At 36.4% G+C, this 22027-nt stretch overlaps 1 protein-coding gene across 2 annotated transcripts; it reads right to left on the reverse strand.

The window, feature by feature from the left end:
- Window positions 1–887: 887 nt before the first annotated feature.
- LOC102581705 (ran-binding protein 10) lies at window positions 888–21427 on the reverse strand. Of its 2 annotated transcripts, XM_006343286.2 has the most exons (10): window positions 20805–21427; window positions 16738–16884; window positions 16503–16589; window positions 11476–11521; window positions 10940–11016; window positions 7616–7778; window positions 5719–5787; window positions 3936–3995; window positions 3371–3457; window positions 888–1502 (listed from the first exon to the last, which is right to left on the reverse strand). In XM_006343286.2, exons 1-10 carry the CDS (start codon window positions 21245–21247, stop codon window positions 1227–1229), a joined length of 1455 nt encoding a protein of 484 aa, XP_006343348.1. In that variant the 5' UTR covers window positions 21248–21427; the 3' UTR covers window positions 888–1226. The 2 variants fall into 2 exon arrangements, with proteins under 2 accessions (XP_006343348.1, XP_015162345.1); XM_015306859.1 differs by lacking the exon at window positions 3371–3457.
- Between the last annotated feature and the right edge of the window lie 600 nt (window positions 21428–22027).

Raw genomic sequence — 22027 nt, forward strand, 5'->3', positions numbered from 1 at the left:
CCACCTACCTGTGTTATGGAAATTTATCACTTTTATTTTAGTTTGTTTAATTTATTCTTCCACTTAAAAATTAACTTAAATTTACTTTTTTTTGGTATTTTACACGGTGTTAGATATTTGTATTACCCGATTAAATTTGTACTCGCACAATTCATCTCCCAACACAAAATTACTTGATCAGATAACGTTTTTTTTTTCTTTTTGTTACATAATGCATTGCATCTCATTAGGCCATTTGCGTATTATAGGGCCTATTTAAAGGGGCTTTCAATAAAAAAAAATATTCTTAAGGATTCAAATTCTGAATATTCTCTAGTTATGGGTAGAAAGATACTAATCCATCACATGACTAGTAAGATTGGTAGTTAGATGAAAATTTTTCATTTGTGAGAGATTTTTATTACACAAGAAATTTAAATGCTTTTAGAAAAATGGGATTAACATTATTATATTTAAGTGTTCCAAAAAATAAATATAGACTATACTCCTACCTTTGCAGAATAGAAAGAACTATTTTCAATAAACTCTTAACTAAAATAATCTTCTTTTTTTCATAAAGGGAGAGGGGTGCACAGACCTATAGAAAAACAACTCATGTTTCACAAGTAGCATTGCGCATTAATTGTGTCCTTCGCACCCTTAAACACATTCATCTTCACCGCCACCGTACACACCCACCTCACCTCCCAAAAGAATTATCTAAAAACTATATACAAATGATTTTAAGCACAATTTACCTTTTCTTTTTTTTCTTACTGTTTGGGTTCTTAAAATTCCTCCAGTCTTAAACACTTTTCTAAGCAAAGAAACAACGCTACCAATCTGTTTTCTTTCTTTCAACAAACAATAATGATTTCCAAAGAGTTGTGTAACAAGAAAGACCAGCATACACAAAAACAACAATCTACTGAACTTGAAAAATGAATCTGTACAAAAGCTATCCGATTGAACCTCGGATAGCATTATACCCCCAAGTATAGAATCTGACCATTCAATGTGCACGAACTATATAAGGTTTACTGTCGTAGGGGGTATGAAACGAAGACAACCCAGTAATCAAGAAAATGAATGACTACTACAAATCAAGAAAGTACATAACAACTCTACACAGCACGTGTGCTGGTCACCGAGAGGCATTTCCTCTTGGATCGTGACATGAAAGACATTGGATGAGTGAAGCATATACATGGGTTGGGAGTGATGGGAATGCAAACCAAGACTACCTCTCAGCTTTTCCTACCACTATTAAGTATTCTATGAAGATGGAAACCTTCACCCTGATCCCCATTAAACGTTCTCTTCGCCAAGAAGCAAGCACTTAACTGCCTGAGTAGCCTGTCAAGACGTGAATGTAAGCACTCTCTTGAATTTTTAACACTCGGATTCGTTGACAATACCATTGCATTGACAGCATCAGCCACAATTTCTCGCTGTGAATCTCCTAGAAGATACCCAACAGAGGATTTCTGTGGTTGTTCATATGCCAGTAGAGCAGCACAATCCTATGATGATATAGACAAAGAGAAACAGTAAGAACAAATATTTGCTCAAGATAACATTAGATGCAAAGACGTAATATGTCTAGCTTAAACATTCCCTGCATTGTAAAATTAACACATTTTATGGTAAGAGTAACTATTGAGCTTCTGGATCATGAAAAGAAGACGGTGCTGGACAGTACAAAGCAAGGCAAAGAAGACTTTGTTGGAATATTGGTAGGAAACATACTATTAGTTATATAATCCACAATAAACGTAGGAAACATGATAGCTTCTTTCCCTCTCAAAGGAGACTTGGAGAAGGAGATCCTTCGTCACCTTTTTATTTCCTTATTGTTATGGAATGGAAGGGCTCAACGGGATGATAAAGCTTGTCAATCAACGAGGATGGGTAAGGAGGTTCAAAAAGTTCAAATAATAGTGGTAGTATGGAACTATGAAATTTACTTTATGTGGATGCTTCTTTGGTGTTATGTGATACTAAGGTGGAGCAATTAAGGCACCTAAAGCTTAATCTTAACTGTTTTTGAAGGTGTGTCTAGACAACATGTAAAGTGGAGGAAGAACCTATCATTTTCAGTAAATGCGATGACTGGAATTCAAGTGCTGGCAGGTATACTTGGTTGAGAGATTGGTTCCCAACCAACAAACTATTTGGGGTATGCCATCTGAAATTAAGTTATATATTATATCAATGATATTCTAGAATAATCATACAGAACCTAACAAAGGAAATTTTGAAATCTTTTCTGAATTTTTTTTATTTTTTTTTGGATGACAAGGGTAACCCGCAGCCGCTACCCTTTGGGTGCGCATAGGGTAAAACCCCCGCTCCTATGCAATAGCTCGCAAACCACATAGGAGAGGTAACCCGCACTAGGCAAGCCCGGTGCAACGAGCTCGACCCAGAAGCAAACTCCTTGCTTTCGCTGGCAAGGGATTTCGAACTTGAGACCTCCAACATGGAAGTCCCAAGCCCAAACCACTGGGCCACCCCGAAGGGTAACTCGATGAAGCACACTTGACCACCTAAAAACTTTTGGCAGTCTGAAGCCAGGTCTTTCTGTTATCTTTCCTATCTACTTCGAGCTGGAAGCATTAGCATTTCATACTCTTCAACAATGTTAAACCCTGATAATCCAATATCATCTAGACACCAATGCAAACTGTATTAATCATAGAGAGATACTAGAATGCAGCTTCGATCTAAAGACATCTTAGGCTTTATTTGGGGAGATAATCTTGCGAATTCAGATTCCAGCAGATTAGCATCAAAATGTATGAGTAATAATTTTAGGCAACATGCTGGTATCATCTTTGTCATGAGTGATACAATGTTTTGAAAAAACAGAAAGGGGATCATTACCTAAGTAACAAAAAGAGGGATAGGAAAGGGCATAAAAAGACCAAGGCAATCAAGGAGGTTCTGTTATCCAGAGCTCCAAGCCTTTTCTGAATATATTTGAGGTGAGCTGGGTAATGGTGATGACTATGAATGAACTCTTTTGCTGCTGGTTGGATAGAAGTATAGGAAAGGACTGAGGAAACTGCTGATAACAGTCCCTGCTTGTGTGCTGGATCATATGGAAGGAGAAAACCTAAAGATGTTTTTGACGAAAATTTTACTGCTCTACATAGTTTGAAATTAGAAGTGTACTTCTGAAATCTCCATGATGTAATATACAAATTTTATGAGGATACGATAATTGAATCCATTAGCTCAGTACTACAATGAACAGATTTATGCAAATGGGAAAACATTATATACCCTTTTTCACAATGTCCAACACATGTTAGTGAGGATGCTCCTATTAATACAACGCTATTCAGTAAACACAGCCACAAAAGGTTAACAGAATTTCCTGCAGTACCTTGACCAAATCATCATAGTCTCCCAACTTATAGAATTTTTCAAATTCACTCCTGCCATATAACACAGCTTCTTCAAGCTTTCCAACCTACAGATAGCACATAAGACTTCAGATTCTATCCTATTTATATGACTACACGGCACCATAGAGCACTAATGAACAGAAGATTAGCCAACAACTGACATTCTTATACAATCCCAGAAAAGTGGAGGAATAAGATAATTCGAGGATGCATCTAAACAATGTCAAAGGAAGCACCAGAATGTTCATTTCTTTGTGGCCTCATTGACTTCTTTTGCCACATACTTGTGAGCTTTCTTTCTTTTCATGCACCCACCACCGTTTTACTCTTACTTGAACTTTTGTTTCCTGCCTGATCTCTAGCATGAACCTACATTCTTCTCAATATGATTTTAAACTAAAAAAAAGATTTGAATTTTCACCAAGAAGTCGGAAAAATTAAACCATTTGCTTAGGGGTTGCTGCAGTCATTTGTACTGTGGCTACAGGTTCTATACAGAGAGAGAAACATGAAGCAGCAGAACCATGTGCAAAAACAACTTACCCGTACTAGCTCAATAAAATTTTGACAGTGAAGCAGAAAGCATATAGCTGATGTGCCATCCTAAAAAGCATAGAGCAACTTATCAGGAAAAGAAAAGTGAGTCGGAATAGAACAAGTTTTTTGTCACATAGTGGACAGAAGAATGGAATACTAGTTCATCATGACTCAAGCTAACTAGCGAGCAAACTGAGACTTATTGAAAAGCTAAATGTCAACCATAGAATTAGAGTGCCATATATATCTGCAAAAGACTTCCCTTCAACTTTAAACTACTTTCATTGAAGGCAACGGAAGAAAGAAGAGGAAAAACATCAGGAAACAATACGTAATAAGCTTTAATGACAGCAACTTCAAATTTCTCTAATTTGAGTTATTCTTTGGTATTAAAATGAAGCTGTTTGTTTGAGAAGATTTGATAGAGGTGTATTGAAGTTTAAAACGTTTAGCACTTGATCGAATTGCTAATAACTTGCAACAACAACAATTCTAAGTTTTGACGCTCTATAATTGATTTTCAAACTATTGTAGTGTAATTCAAACTATAGATTTTCAAACTATTAGTGTAATTCCACAAGTGGGGTATGGGGAGGGTGGTGTGTATGCAGTCTTACCCCGACCTCGTGAAGGTAGAGAGGCTGTTTCCGATAGATAAATACAAAGAAGAAAATAACAAAATGATGAAAGCAAGAACATCTTAGAAAATTTCTACAGCATCCTCTCTTATAAGGAATAATTGTTCATAAGAAAATTGTGATATATCACATAATTTATTGATACATTCCAGTTTTAGGTGTTAAAGTGATGTGTCTTTAACTTAAAACTCATATAGCTTACTGATACAAGTACCATGTGATCCACACATTCAAATAGCTTGATTGATAATATATGCAATTATTTAAGTAACTATACTTCGAAAGTAGCTTGATTGATAATTCATACAATTTTTTAAGTAACTTTATTTCGAAAGTAGTTAAATTAAGACAAGCTTTGGTAATGAATTTTATTTTTATTTTTATTTTTAAAGTTGGGGGTGAGGAAGGGGAAATGGGGGAGAGGATTACAATGTGGGGAATCGAACCCTCACCAACAAGGTGGGAGTTCAGGTAGCCAACCAACTAAGCTACTAAGATTCCCCAAGCTTCGGTAATGTAGTAGTTCTTTTTCTTCCTTTTCTTAAGCATATAGAAATTCTTGTGAATGTTCCTCTGAATAGTTCAGCACAACAGAGATAATAGGTACTATATATTTACATTTCTGGAGAATTCCTTAATTAATAATTTTTGTAAGTGTCCTAATTTTTCTTGTGATATTCAAGAAACAATCTGGAGTAATAAACAAAACAAACAAACAAAAAAGGGAAATTCCATATCCCACATGTACATCTTATGTATATACACACAAAAAAAATTATAGGGTAAAGTAATATAAAAAAAGTACCAAGAAGGTACAGAAAGGAGGAAAAATACTATATACACAACATTAGATAGGAATAAGTTGACTGCCAAACATATATATCTATTAAAGTAATGTCAAGAAACAAAAGAAGGTAAGATTTTTTTCTCAAAACAAAAGAAGGTAAGATTTGAGAAAAATAGAATTAAAGTAGAAAGTAGAAAACAAAGAGCATGAATTGTGCATAGATACTTAAGGATGCAAAATTATACATCAATACACATCAAGTATGGAACTTCAACAGCATCTTGTGCAAGAAGGTCAAGGGAGGTGAATGAAGTTGCAATAGGAGTTATATGATGTTTGACAATATCAGTCAACAGAAAAGTACCTGGACTATCTGTGGATACAACTCTCTTAGTTTACCAAAGGCATCACCAATTTGACCGCTCCGAATTAGCTGTTTAAACAACAAAGACATTCCTATAAGTATCATTTCTACGTCAGCAAAATGACAATTACATATAGCAGGTTGAAGGGGTTAAAAAGTCGACAGATGGAAGTGCTATAATGAACTTTTTTTGGACTGCGCTCGGGGAGGAGAGTTAATTACATTGTTTTGCGCAGATCAGAAACCAACCAAAACTAGTATTTAGCAAGAAGAGAACAATAAAGGAAGGTAAAATTTACTGGTTGTTCGTCAACTAACCCGTCCAGCAGAACGGAAGTTTTGGATACTATATCTTACCAGAGACTACATTTATGTGTTAACTTTGCTTTGTCAAAGAGAAAACACCTCCAATCTTTTAATATGGTAAACCCCTGCTTTACTCCCGGATAATTCAAACACTCAATCTTATGGTCGGATGTGTAGGGTTTCTTCCACTAAGATATTCCTTCACTTGGTAAAAATCGTTAAACTGAGAGCCCATTTGGATTGGCTTAAAAAAATTAGCTTTAAGTCAAAAAATAAAAAGTCAAACATATATGACTTCTAAGTCACAAAATAAAATGTAGGGGGAGATCTACTTTTGGTTTTTAACTTTTTTCAAGTCATTTTAAACTTATTTTAAGTTATTTTTAACCTTGTCAAATACTTTCAAGAGCTAAAAATAACTTGAAGGTAGGCTTGACCAACTTTTAAGCCAATCCAAACAGGTTCTGAACAAACACTACACTAGATCTCAGCCAAAAGGCTGAGTAAAGATATTCCTTCACTTGTCAATAGTCTTAAAACTCTAATGTGTACGAAAGCTTCCATTACTGATATGTTTATATCTTTTTTATATATATATTTTCTTCAACCTTATAGATTTTTTCTTAAAAGGGATTGAAGGAAAGACCATCTGAAATATCCTCCAAAAGTTAAACTAATGTTTCGTCAAGATATTTGAAGTCGAAAAAAGGGCATAGATCAAAAGATTTCACATTTGGATCACTTAAAAGAGAGAAAGGAAGCTATTTGCGTGAAGGGAATCATCCTCAATAGCACTACTAAGTGACGAGTAACCAAAAATTCATTGAATATCAAAATTCCAGACTGAACTCACGACTGAAAAATTAGACACTGATATCACCTAATATTGTCTCCATCTTTTCTAATTCATAGCTCATCACATTGCTCAAAGCTTATATAATTCTTCTCTAGCACCTGTATTCTTTCACCAGCACCTGTATTCTTTCACCATATGACTTTCTTTGTCTTGACAAACTGTTCAGTTAGTTATTTCCACTTCCATCAAATATTGAAACTAGTTAATAGCAAGAAAGCAGCAGAAAAGAGGGAAAATTTGCGTCCTTTCTAGAATAGTTTTTTTCTTAGGAACCATGTGACAAAAGGGAAAACGAGAGGAGAGTTGAACGATATCCAGTCCTTCATGTTTAATAAAAGCACAATAGAAGGGATAAGATATACACAACATAGAAGATTTTTTCACCAGCCAACAGAGCTTCTCTCACACTATACAAAGAGCACTCTTATTTACCTGTTTAATTTTCTACCCATCCCGAATAATAACTAATCCCACCCAATTTGTCTTTCTTCCTCCCTCTTTCCATTATATATTTTTCGTGGTTTCTTTTACAAGGGGTAAGAAACAGTAGAGGAGGAAATAAAAGAAGTGAAAGATCGATCAAATTCTCTCAATCCAGCCACTGAAAAAAGGGAAAAGAAAGTGGTTGTGCAGGCACCGACAGCAACAAAAACCAAGTGACTAATGTGTATGTCATGGTATCACCCATTAACATTATTTATCATGGTAGAAAAAAGATGCTTCCACATTTCATACCTGACGAAGAACCTTTCTCTGATTTAATGAATACACATTGATGTCCTCTGCAAAGCCATTTTCTTGAACAAAAGAGATGGGTGGAAGAGTACTTCTACTTTCAACATCAAACGTTTTCAGTGTATCTTCATATCCATAATGTTGTAAATATGCGCGAACAATCCTGTTAGTTGAAAACACGTTAAGAAATAGAAATGCATTTCCAACAGTAAAGGCATGCAATGTGTAGAAAAAAACTAACATTTGTAACAGAAGTGTTTTAATTACTCTGCTAATTCAACATAGTCTGAACACTTCACCGCTCCATTTCTTTCAGGTCAGAATTAAGATTTCCAGCAGAACATAAGGTAAAAATAACTCAAATCTACTTAATAGCTTCGCCCTCTTGGGAATCCACATCGTAAATATTAAAAGGCACACTCACCCGATATCTGGAAGACTCTAATGTAGCTCACCAAAGATGTACTACCAGTCTAGCACTATTTCTTTCATTATCTTTGATTTTGACTATCAAAAGAAATTATGACTTTGGTGTTTCAATTATCGAAAATTATTTGTGATGCCCGATTAAGCACATTTAAATATATAGTCCTGTGAGAAATATATGAAAAGAATATTATTGAATTGTTGTCTCTAACATTATTACAGAGACCCTATTTATAGGCATTACAATAGACTCCTTTTCCAACTAGGACACTACAATACAATATTTTTCTAAGTAGGACACTATATACTACTCCTATTCCTATTACCATTCCTATTCCTATTCTAAGTAGGATTATATATCCCCCTCAAGCAAGTGCATACTAATCATATGTATCTAGCTTGTTACAAATGTAATTAATACGAGGATCGATGAGGAGCTTGGTGAGATATCTGCAAGTTGATCACTCGACTTCACAAAATTGACAGTCAATTTCAATGTGTTTAGTCTTCTCATGAAATACTGAATTTGATGCATAATGTCAATCAATCTCAATGTGCTTGGTTTATCATGAAATACTGAATTTAATGCATAATGCCAATAAAACACAGAGTGATAAAAGTACAGTGTAAGGTTGTTTCAGACCATAGAGTGACTTACGTAATCGACATACAAGGCTACTAAACTCCCCTGAGCAACGAAATTAGGTGGTTGCTCCAAGTAGACTTCTTCACAATGCAGCAGTCGTCGGAAAGTGCTCAAAATCTAGTATAAAGTATATGGATCATGTTGGAAGCAATAGATGAGTCGATACTAAACAAGAAAGTCACCGAAAAATTGGCCGAAACATGCTCATATACTGGAGTATTAGATTTGATGGTTGGAAGTGGTCACAATCTAAGAAATAAAATTATGTGTAGGGTTGGAATGATGGCACGACCCTATTGAAAAAGAAAAATAATATGGCTAGGGTCGGAATGATGGCACGACCCTACTGAAAAAGAGAATTTATATGGTAGGGTCGAATGATGGCACAACCCTATGCAAATCAGTTTTGAGGAGTCACCGAAAAGACGAATGGAACTATGCAAATCAAATCAAGGAGTCACCGAAAAGAAACACGATGCAATGCAACTTAGATATGAGAAAGTAGTTCGAAAAAATCCACGGTACTACGCAAATTAAATATGAAAAGTAGTCTGAAGAGATGTACGGTGCTACGCCTCAGATATAAAAAAAGTAGTCACCGGAAGGATAGCACGGTGCTACACATATAGGATATGAAAAAGTAGTCACCGGAATGATGGCATGGTGCTACACAAATCAAATATGAAAAAGTAGTCACCGGAATGATGGCACGGTGCTACACAAATTAATTATGAAAAAGTAGTCACCGAAAAGATGGCACGATGCTACACAAATTAAATATGAAAAAGTAGTCACCAAAAAGATGGCACGGTGCTACAACTTTTACTAACATAGTCGTTGGCCAGACGGACGGCATATATAGGTAATAGTCGCCCGCCGGCAGCGAAAGCTCTTTGATTGTTTACCAAGATCGTAGAGGTTCTGATACCATGTGAGAAATATATGAAATGAATATTACTGAATTGTTGTCTCTAACATTATTAGAGAGACCCTATTTATAGACATTACAATACACTCCTTTTCCAACTAGGACACTACAATACAATCCTTTTCTAAGTAGGACACTATATACTATTCCTATTCTAAGTAGGATTATATATACCTATTACAATTCTAGCAAGTCCCATCTTCAAAAATTCCCAAAAATGTATAGGTCAAACCATGTGGTTAGTCTAAAAGATCCGTTGAACCATGGAGGCTTAACTTTTCTCTCAAAAATGACAATCCTGACCCAATACAATTTTGAATATGAACTGATACATTCCTTCTCTAAATCTCATGCCTCACAACATAACTAATACCTGCTCCAGATAAATGCTCTAACAATAATGAACAATGTCTTTTGAGCATTTTTTTTTCTTTTTTTAAAAGGTATGTTTCTTTGGAGCATTATTATTACCTTTTATATAGCTTATTAGAGAATATTACAATAATTCTAAAAAAGGGTAATCACCTTTGGATTGTTGGGTATATTTACTTGAAGTCTGAACCTACAAGTGGCCACGTCTTAAACTCATTCAGCCTCATATCTTACCAAAACCATATGAGGACAATAACTGGATATGTGATACAGTAAAGACACTGCTGCAAAGTACAGATGTTCTATATGCATCTATAGACTCAGCATAATATGTTTATAGCGTGTATGATCAGCATTCTCCTTTTTCTTCAATGTGTTTTAAGACTTCGTTATCTACCCTTATCTTCAAATTTAAATTGAGACAATACAAAAATCATGCACCCCTTTTGTCTGTTAGAAAATAGATATAGTAACTTCAATGAGCTTCATTCATTGTCCTACCTTTTTTTCACGGTGGTGTCCGGTCCAACTTGAGCACACCTCGACTATTCCACCTGGTACATGCTACATTCCATCAAATGCAAGTACCGGGCATCTTTGACCAGTGACCACCAAGGCTTAGACAGCTGGAAAATCTCACTTCGTGGTTATTTACTCCACCAAGACATGATTCTAAGATCTCATGGTTTTCCCCCACTTCATTGACCATTAAGTACACCCTAGGCCACTTTGTCAATCCATGCTAAAATGTTATCCACTTCCCTTGGATCAAACCTTCTTTCTCTTCACTGTTTATTACTTGCTGAATATTATACTAGATAGGAAGTATTCTAACACTCTGCTTTATTCTTCTTAAGTTCTAAAATTCAGCAAAATATTATATTTACTAATAGGACCCCTTATCTTTATTTAAAAATTATAGTTGTAGCAATCAGACGGAGGGAGTACTTACCCATAACTGGCATTCTGAGGTATAGACAATTTTTCAATAGTTGAATGCTGCTTTGCCCTTTCCTGCGCTTCATATGCCTAAACAAAGGAAGCAAAAACCACAGTGGATTAATACTTAAATTATGTTTACATGCTTTTATCCCCTGATTTCTGTAATAGTGCTTTCAATTTGTTTCCTGTAACACAGACCAGCAACTGTATTTCAACTAACAATTGATAGACATATCTTATGAATCAGCAGCAATGAACAGACAAGCAAGAGAAGTTGTCACAGACCATAACCTACCCAAGGCAGAAAGATGAGCGTACAAACATGCATTTGTCATATTTAAGGACTGATACATAGTAGTAACAATCAGCATCTACTGTCTGTTTGAGATTGACTTCAAAATGGAAGCACACAGCAATGCAGCATCACAAGCATAATTAATAGTAGAGGAGACCAACAACAGCCCCACCCAGAGAAGGTAAAAAGCCCAATTACATGGCAAAGCAAAGGAGAACTATTCAACTAAATAAAAAAAGAAAGATGTTTACCTTAAGATCAAAAACAAATGGACGCTTCCCAAAGTTGACAGTGACCCTGTGAGTAAAATCAACAAATAACTGCAAGAAGTCAGACATGCTAGATTTGATGATCCATACTACTAAGTCAGAGTTTGTGTACACTAGCCATGGATCAGCAGCTATTGCTAATCAACCTAGAACTATTTATAGAACTACTGTTTTTTTTCTTTTTGACAAACCATATTTCACTATTATATGTGTATAGCAAAGGAAGTTATGCACAAGTAGTCAAATACACACTAAGCAACTATCTCTGCAACAGGAAATTTCCTATTTACACCAAATGAATAAAATACAGACCTTTTACGGTTACCAGAGTTCGAATAGCAAGGTAAACTCCACAAATTCAAGAACTCGTGGACATTCTTTCTTGATGCTTTATTGTAAAGCATGATTTGGCTGTTGTGAGAATTAGATGGTATGAATTTGTGGATAGTCTGCTCTCAGTAGAGTAGTGTCAGATCACTCACGTCTATTGTTACAGTGTGGAGATTGGGGGCAATCAAACTCATATTTCAAGTTTGAAAACTGGTGGCTTCATACAGAGGGGTTCAATGCTAAGGTCAGGGATTGGTGAGAGTCTTTTAATTGCACTGGCAGGGCTGATTATGTTCTAATGGCAAAGTTAAAGGCCCTAAAGGGAACGCTGAAAGAATGGAGAAAAACCACTCGAGGAAATCTGAAAATGCAAAAGCCAATGCGTTGAATCAACTAGATGATCTGGAAGAGATACAAGAACAGAGATCTCTTGTGGAAGGGTAAATAGCTTCTAGGTTGGCATTGACTATGAAGTTAGAGGACATGGCCAAGCATGAAGAGATAGCTTGGAGCCAGAGATCCAGAGCCTTGTGGCTTAAGAAAGGAGATAGAAACACAAGTTTTTTCCATAGAACAGCAAACCAACATAGAAGAGTCAACACCATTGATAAATTGAAAGTCAATGGAGTTGAGATTACCGAACCTGAAGAAATTAAGAAAGAAATTGTTGAATACTATGAGAGGTTATATACACAATCAGGAGAGTGGAGACTACAGTTAGACATGAGAGGTTGCCCCAGAATTGATGTAATAGATGGCAGCTTCTTGGAGGCATCTTTTGAAGCTGAGAAAATACTAGAGTCTAGAGAGTATCAAAGCATGTGCAGGGGACAAAGCCCCTAGACCAGATGGCTATACAACGGCTTTCTTCGGTCATTGTTGGGACATAATCAGACATTAGTTGGTAGCCGTTGTCCAAAACTTCCATGCTAGAGGATGTTTTGAGAAGAGTATTAATGCCACCTTTGTCGCACTTATTCCTAAAAAAGTGGGGGTAATTGAACTGAATGATTTCAGACCCTCTGGTTGGGGGAGTGTACAAGATCATCTCAAAACTGTTGGCATAAAGATTGAAAAAAGTCATTCACAAACTTGTTGACAACAGATGGCTTTTATTAAGGGGACAGATTATGGATGCACTGGTGATAGCAAATGAACTGGTGGATTCAAGAGTGAAGAGCAAACAGCCAGACATACTATGTAAAGTGTAAACTGGACAGAAGATGGGTTTTGGGTCTAAATGGATAAGGTGGATCAAATATTGTATCGGTACAGTCCAATTTCAAGTTTTTATTACTTGAAGTCCCACTGGTTTTTTCCCTTCTCAAAGGGGTTTGAGGCAGGGGGGTCCACTCTCACCTTTCTTGTTCATTGGATGAGTAACCTAATCAACACAGCAAAGGCCAATGATTGTATCAGAGGCTTGCACAACAGGGCAGGAAACAACTTAGAAATCACTCACCTACAGATGACACCTTAGTTTTTATGAAGCAGTGAGGGAACGATTTCTGAGTTTAGCCATTTTCATAATTTTTTAAGTTGTTGCAGGCCTTCATATAAATTGGGGGAAAAGCTATATCTACCCATTAATGAAGTGGTACAAATTGAAGATCTGGCCATTACATTGGGGGACAAGTAGGGGAGCTACCCACCATCTACTTGGGCATGCCTTTAGGTGCAAAAAGTAAGTCAATGAGCATTTGGAGTGGAGTGATAGAGAAGTGTGAGAGAAAATTAGCAAATTGGAAAAGCCAATACTTATTTAGGGGGGGAGATTGACTATGATCAACAGTGTGTTGGATGCCCTACGTTACATGATGTTTGTTTTCCCAGCACCAGCTGGTGTGATAGAAGAACCTTCTTTTGGCTAGGAAATGAAGATAAGAGGAAGTATCATCTTGTCAAATAGGAAGAAATGAACATAAGCAAGAAGATTGGGGGTGTGGGCATCAAAAACATGAAGTTTTAGAACCAAAGCCTAATGATGAAGTGGCTATGGAAGTTCGCATCTGCTGAGAACTCACTGTGGATGGAAGTGATTGCTGCAAAATATGGAATGAGAGGTAACTGGATAACGACAGAGGTATCATCTCCATAGGGATCTAGTGTATGGAGATCCATCAGTGATTTATGGGATCTGGTGCTAGAAAGATCATGCTGCAAGGTGGGAAATGGCAGAAAGGTGGCTTTCTGGAAGGACAGATGGTGTGGCCAGGTTTCACTAAGCCAAAGGTTTCCTGACCTCTGGAACCTATGTCAAATACAACTGTAGCAGAATTATAGAATGATGAGGGGTGGAATTTACACTTCAGGAGAAATTTAAATGATTAGGAGATGTGTAGAATAGCTGAGTTTCATGTCACCCTAGCACAATCTAGTAACCTGTCTGGGGGAGATGATACGGAAAGTGGGGAGCAAAGGGTGTTTCACTGTTAACTCAGCCTATGAAGATCTCAATACAGTTGGCATTGAGGAAGTAGAATGGCCTTGGAAGATGATATTTTAAACTAAGATACCCTATAAAGTAAAGTTTTACTTGGTTGCTAGCTAAGGAGGCAGTTTTGACACATGAGAACTTGAACAAAAGAGGTTTTCACCTGTGTTCCAGGTGCTTTTTGTGTGAAGAGCAAGGAGAGACGGTCAACCGTCTCTTCTTACACTGCAAGACTGCAAGTGAACAAACCAGCTGTGGCAAATGTTCACCAACATGAGAGAGATCAGATGGGTGAAATCAGGAAGGATCAAAGAGGTTTTGAAGTGCTGGAATAGGGATGGAAATGCAGGAAGAAAGGAGGAGAGATGGAAGATTGACCCATCTTGTATATGGTGGACAATATGGATAGAGAGGAACAAGAGATGTTTTGAAGGAAAGCAGAGCAGCATAAAATGAATTAAATTTAATTGTTTAGCTCTGAATTATTTTTGGTGTAAACTAGTAGTCCTAGATAACTCAGAAGCAATCAACACAACTACAGACTGGTTGTAACTTGGTAGTATCAGGATCCTATGTAATTATAACACTTTTGGAAGGGAACTACACTTTTGAGGTAGTATACCTGTGGATAAATATAGACTAACAGTTACTTTTCTCAAAAAAAAATTGTGGATAGTATGGAATGAAAGCAAAAAAATATTGAATACTTGTTTCTTTTTGTGTAATGAGACGAAATACCTACTAATATCAACGGCTGCAATAACTTGTTAGATAACCGTGGGTAGAGCCAATCATTATTTGTTTTACATACTTTGACTCCGGCTTAGTTCTATAATAATTAGTGTAATTTCTTATGAAGAACTCATCTATCATTTTTGAGCCATTATCAACCAAGAAAACTCCTAAGCCCCTATCCTAAACTTAAATAGTGCCCAACAAAAGAAGAAGCTACCAGGAAAAGTTACTGTCATTTCTTCTAAAAGATGAAAGACAAATCAAATTGGAAAAAAAAAAGGCTCTTACATCACTAGCTTAAAAGAAAAAAAAATTCTAATGCTTCTGCAAGATGATGGAAAATTAGCAGATTGCATGCCTTAGTTTTAAGATTAGCCAAGTGGAACGGATGATATCTTAAAATGGATGTGTACAAGCCCTCATAGAATTACTAGTGAAACTCATGTTTTCATTTTTCAGGTGGTAAATGTAAAAACATATGTTTCTTTAATTAACTCCATGAATAAGCTCCAACACTGTTTAAGCATTTCACAGAATATGTGAAACTTGACCAATATAAACAGAGAAGTAACTGGGCGAAATTCAGAAGGCTCACAGTTATGCATCCGCATTCTCTATATTCAAGGACATGCATGTGTCAATAATGATATATACTCCTTGCTCTACCTATCGTTGGAAGAGCACACAGCTGGGGAAACTAAAAGAAAAATGACTTAAGAAGCTAATTCTTTGAAGTACAGCAAGTCCAACCCCAATTTGGCTTAATTTAACAAGAAAAGGTAGCATCAAAGGAATAAAAACTCAGGGATAGAGTCTTCGATATAGTTCACAACCTTGATATATTTCATGAAGAAATAAAGAGGATTGGGACTGATCAAAAAAGAAAAAGAGGATTGGAATGGGGATAAAGGACTTGGAGGGAGAGAAACGAGAGATGTTTTGAGAATAGGAACAACAACTTGCAGGAAGTAAAGCTTAAGTGCATTTTGTTGTTCTGCTTTTGGTGTACAAATGTCTACTCCAATGAAACTGAGTCAATCATAGATGTATTAGGATCCATTTAGATTTGGTTCAGATTTTGGATAGATTTTACTCCTTTCTGCTTTTGTAAATATGGTTTTTCAGTACTACCTAAGTACTAAATGAAATACAAATGTTACTAGTTTCAAAAAAAATGGGGATAAAGGACTACACTGATAATAAGAAAGATAATGGAAGGTTGTGCAGATCAAAATTGCAGCATGAGTCCGCATATTTTTTAACAAGGAACGATATTCAGATACATAAAATGAATGGCATTCCAAGTTATCTTATCAGTCTTTCAGATGAAGGCAAACCGGAGGCATACCTCCCCACCCCCCCACCCCCCACCTCCAAAATGTCAGTATAGCAAGTGCTTTGAAAACACAATGCCTGTAAAGATGAATTTTGCCACCCGTAATTTATATTAGATTAATAGTAAGGAAAATAAGGAGTACAAGGTATAGACGATAAGGATACATATACATACACTTCATGTTGGCTGTGAACTGCAACGGTAGGAAATAATGGCCCTTTTACATCCTTGAAAACTGTTCCTACAACAGTTCCATTTTTCCTGCATTAAAAGAAATAGCACAAATTCTTGAGTCCAGATATTGTACTGCAAACAGTTAAGACTATTTTTTATAAACTCAACAAAAATCATCTAGCAATGTAACACAAGCACCTTTGTAAAAGAGGTAAAAAAATAGATAAATTCTTACGTGAAAAAGAGTTCTTGAGAAGCATAATTGATGCCGCCACCAACAGTATCACCTGTTGAATAAGCTGGGCCAAACGCCTCTCCCTTTCCTTGTCCACGGTAAAACAGTCCATCATCACCATGATATCCGTAACTGTTTGATTCCCAGCTGACAAACATAGAAAGATCAAAAATAAATTCCGAATGAAAAATATTGAACAACAAAATGTCACTCCTCCAATGCAATCCTTTCAGTCTATGTCGCATTAACAAACAACTAATGAATTAGAGAAAAGACAAATGATACCATGTTAGACTATTGGTATGTGTTAAGATTCATTATACATGTCTAGTTAACTACGTGAAATAGTTCTTATCTTTCCCACTCCGTCCAATTTGGCAAAGAACTCACATAATATATAGTGGAGTGTCTTTTATTGTTGTGCAATAACTAAGAAACTTCCCTTATTTCATATAGTTTTAACTTTAAACACTAATAGAAAGAGTTCTCTATGTACTTTATCATCAATGTAGTAAGGGTTTAATATCTTCTTTCTCTCATTTCTCTTCTGAGAATGGTTAACAGTATATGCATCAAGGATACTTGCACAAGCTGTGGGGGTTCCCAGATCAAAAGGATAAAATAGAAGAAAAAAAAAACTTTCTATATGTAATCTAGGACATCAAAGATAGATTTCATATTTTCTAGACATTCTTGTTTACACCAAAAATAGTAAAGCACAAAACACTTTATCATTAAATTCTGCATAGTGTTTCCTTTGTCTTCAAAGCATCTTTAGTTCCTTTCTTTCCATAGGGTCCACCAAATACATGTTTAGACAATTCTCCATCTCTCTTTCTGACTGGATAGCCTTCCTACTCATTTCATATAGTGTGAAAGCGAAAGAGATAAAAGTCTTAGCGTCAGGTCATCCTGGAAATAGTTTTTCCCTGGTCCAGAATTATTTTGTGCTCGTTGCGTCATAATTGTGCCCTTTCTTGTGGTCAAATCTCACGACACTTAAAATTGTCCCAACAAGAGAACATGGTTGTTGAAACCAAAGCCAGAACACAGTTACACAAATGCCCTCATGCACCGCTGAAGTCTGTTTCCATTTTAGTACATTAAACCCATGATGTAAAAGTTGATTGGGGTTGCATCATGAAGAACGTCAGTGTTCACGCTAGTGCACTGTCAAATTAGTAGTACCACATCAATAATCTTGTCAATAAACCCGACATGTCATCATCGCCCATACTGGGGAGTAGGCTACTGCACCCTACCACATACAAGTATACAACTAGCTGGGAAAGCTTTTCGTCTTTTGAATCGAACAGAGTAAGTCGAATAGGCTTCATAGGAACTTTTGTTCTAAAGGAAAGAGAAGAACCAACCTTTCTAAATGTTGGATTGTTGGGTCATGAATAATAATAAGGTTCAATCACTGTCGAGCATCTACACATACTATATGTCACTTTTGCAGGAATCGACTAGTGTGATTGAAAAATTGGAGATATTAAAGAGGAACTTGCCATGGGAGGCAGGAGACAGGATGAGGAAACACCACTGAGTCACCGAGAGATTGCCACTTCCCCTAAAAGTAGGGAGGACATTGTGTGAAAGACCCTAAAGCGTTCAACAAAGCGTTGTTGGGGAAATAGCTGTAGATATTCTGATCTGAGGAGCACACTTCATTGAGACAACTAATAACAAGAAAGTATGAAACTGTGTACAGAGAAGTATGTACTAACCACACCACATTCAACTGTACTAACAGAAGAATATCATGAAGGAGTAGGAAGACTTTTACATTACATGTAGGGTCTGGAACAAAAAAAATAGCTTCTGTGGCAAGCAAAAGATAACAGTACAGCAGATCCAGAGATCACAAGCAAGAGCTCTCTGGGGCATGAAGTTTAGGAGAAGTTTGCACAACTAGGAGGTAACCACATCCTGGAGTGTGTTGAAAATGCTTTATAAACAAAATTTATCACATAACAGCCAGGTTTGTGGAGGTGGGGTCGAGGAAAGGTGGATCATTTTCTTTTAAGTCATACTATCATTAATTGTTTGTGAGGGGGAGGGTGAATCTACTGCACTTGTTCTCCAGATGCCTAGAGTCTAAAAATATTTGTTTCTTCGCTTGGGTGGCAACAAGAGGAACGATTCTGGTAAGTAAGAACTTGAGAAAGAGGAGAGTTACATAAGTCAGCTTCGGTTGAAAATGTCAAAACATCTTTGTTATATCGTTTTTTACTACTTTTTTTGCTTTAAGTTTGTTGGATAAAAGAAGTATTTTAGTCTTGTCAGCCAACAGAAAATGTAGAGAATTATAAAGAAACTTATTTTTCATTTTGTCAAATTGTATTTTATTTAATATTGGACAGAGATGAGCCTCAATGGAGCAACATGGACTCTGAGGGTGAAACTCCATGTGTTGACCCCAACTTGTTTGAGACTCTGGCATAGTTGTTGTTTAGATGGTAAAATCCAACCTCCCAAACTACGTACCAACGAGTACAGCACAGGTTGTGTCCCACTTTTGCTACACTGGTGACTCGAACACTAAATCTTGTTTGCAGGTGAACAGTCCTTACAACTAGGCTATCCCTATCTTGTCAATGGACAACAGTAATTCTAAAATTATAGCAATTCACTAGTAACTCAAAAGCTGCTCTATATGTTAGAAGTTTCACCAATCGACCAGAGCTGTTGTCCGACTTCCCTAAACACATCAAGAGCCAAAAGGAGCTGAAGTTTGGTCTACTTCACTAGCAGAAAACTGCACGTCTTCTCTCACACAACCTTTATTATGAGATTGTTTACCCCCTTGATGTCCATTAATAAATTTATCTAAATCTCCAAGAAAGCTGGAAATCAGTGTTAAATTTGGTTAAGAATAGATTGCCACTTGACTGATCCTGTAGATTTTCTCACCCTCTATCTATTCCATCACACAAGAATCAAGCTATTGTGATTATAATTGAAATTAAAAGGTAAGAAAGATTAAGAAGTAAAAACAGGTAATTCTTTCATTCTCAAAAAGGAGCTATTCAGTCTATATTACCCCCTCTATCCACAGAGGCGGACCCACCCTTGAGGGTGTGGGTGCCCGTGCACCCGTTCACTTCGGAAAACTTTTTGTGTATATACACGTATATTCTAAAATAAGGAATATATAACTGAATGTGCACCCTAAGACATATAAGTTGAGTTGGTGTAGTGGTCAAACACCTGGTCGTTGGCATCTTAGCAACTCGCTGGTCGCGAGTTTGATTCTGCTTGTTGCATTTTCTTTTTGTCAATTTTAATTTTTTTCCAAAAAAGGCCTAATAAAAAACCTCAAGCAAGATTCGAACTAGCAATCTCAGAGTGTACACTAAGGGTCAATAGCATCAAATCATAGAGTGAATTATGTTAGATTTTTTTAATTTATATTTATATATACACTCGATTTTATACTTGTTTGACAATATTTATACATTCGACTTTAATAGTGCCCCCGCCGTCTTCCAATCCTGGGTTCACCTCTGTCTATCTATCCCGTCACACTTGAGCACAAGAACAAGCTTTGCGATTTAACATTGAAATAAGGTAAGAAAGACTATACCTTTAAAATAAAAGATGATAAAATAAAAGGAGCAATAATTACAATCAAAATTGAAGTCCAAGAAAGTAGAATCCCCAGGTTATCGCAATTTGAAGCCAATCCTTATTTGGCCTTAGTACCAGCACGGCAATCAGTGTTAAGTTTGGTTTAAAATAGAGAGACTGCTGTAGATTTTCATCCCACCCCTAATCAATCCCATCACACTTCAGGACAAGAATCAAGTTCTTGTAATTAGGATTGATACTAAAAGATTAGAAAAACTAATAAAGTTAAAATCAGAAGATGGATAAAATTCTTTCACTTTCATAAAGGAGCTATATTTTCAGTCAATCTTACAATCAAATTCGAGTATAAGAACAAAAACAACACCCCCTCTACCTATCCCATCACACTTGAGTTCAAGAATCAAGCTTTGCAATTAGAATTTAAATTAAAAGATAACAAGAAGCTATAATTGAAGTCAAAGAAAGTAGAATACCCAGGTTGTCGACGCAATTTGAACCCAGGAGTAGTAAACCCAATAGCGACTTGACCTTTAGTACCAGCATTTTCCACAAACATCTCAAAATAATAAACAAGTCTTTTACAAGGTGCAGCACGATTAGCTTGAACAACTCCAACATCATATCCATGAAGATTCACATTTGGGTAACGCACAGAAAGTTTATCTGATCCAACAATCGAAAACCCACCAGAACTATTCAAAGTATCCAACTCCGTTGGCAACTCTTCTTTCTCTTCTTCACACTCTTCTGAATCAATTTCCATCAAAAATTGATTTTCTGAAACACCCATTACTGATTCTGATTTTCTAACAGCGGCTTTGGATTTCAGTCTCCATTGTTCTAAGAAATAGGTACCGATTAGGTCATGGGTGTCGGAATTGGTATGAGAAAGCGAGAGAGTTAAGGATGAATCCATCAAAATAGTGAAAAACCCAGCTCCTAAAATGGATAAATTGAAGATATGGAAGAGGAATTTGGAGTAATTGAGATCGATTGAGAGGTTTTTCTGGTTCTTGAATGAAAGGGAAGGGGAAAGAGTAGCGTTTAGTGAGAGAGAAGATAGGATTAAGGGCTCGTTTGGTAATAGGGATAATGAATGGGTAATTAATCTCGATAATAATTATAAGATGAGTTATTCTGGAATTATAGTAATTTTTTATAATAATCATGAGATGACTAATTTCGAAATAACTTGACCTCTAATCAAACAAGTTCTAATTACACTAAAATATTCTATGCATCATCTCATTGTTGATAAGCATGAAGAATAAGAACTATTCAGTCTCAAATATAATTATAAAATTACAATATATAAATAGACACTCAAATTTGATCTTAAGTGAGCAAATAAGCACTTCAACGTATTACATTTAGACATCTCAACTCATCTAGTACGAATGGCTTAAGCATCTAATCCACAAAACATCCATCTTCCAACGCCATTAATATTTGTATTCAACACTTAGAGTGGCCTAGCTCAAGTGGCAAAAGGTGGAGGATTTGTGGCTTAGGTCGCAGGTTCAAGCCCCACACCATGCAAAGCGAAGCCCGGTATTTAAGTGGAGAAGGGTAGAGGGGCGGGCCCATTATCCACCGAGTTTAGAAGGCTGTGATTGGTCCAAAGGGCGGGTCACAGACGGATTTCTCGGGTATAAAAAAAAAAAAAAAAATTGTATTCAACACTTAGAGTCGTTTG

The sequence above is a fragment of the Solanum tuberosum genome, unplaced genomic scaffold, assembly GCF_000226075.1.
Source record: "Solanum tuberosum cultivar DM 1-3 516 R44 unplaced genomic scaffold, SolTub_3.0 scf00039, whole genome shotgun sequence".
Taxonomy (NCBI): domain Eukaryota; kingdom Viridiplantae; phylum Streptophyta; class Magnoliopsida; order Solanales; family Solanaceae; genus Solanum; species Solanum tuberosum.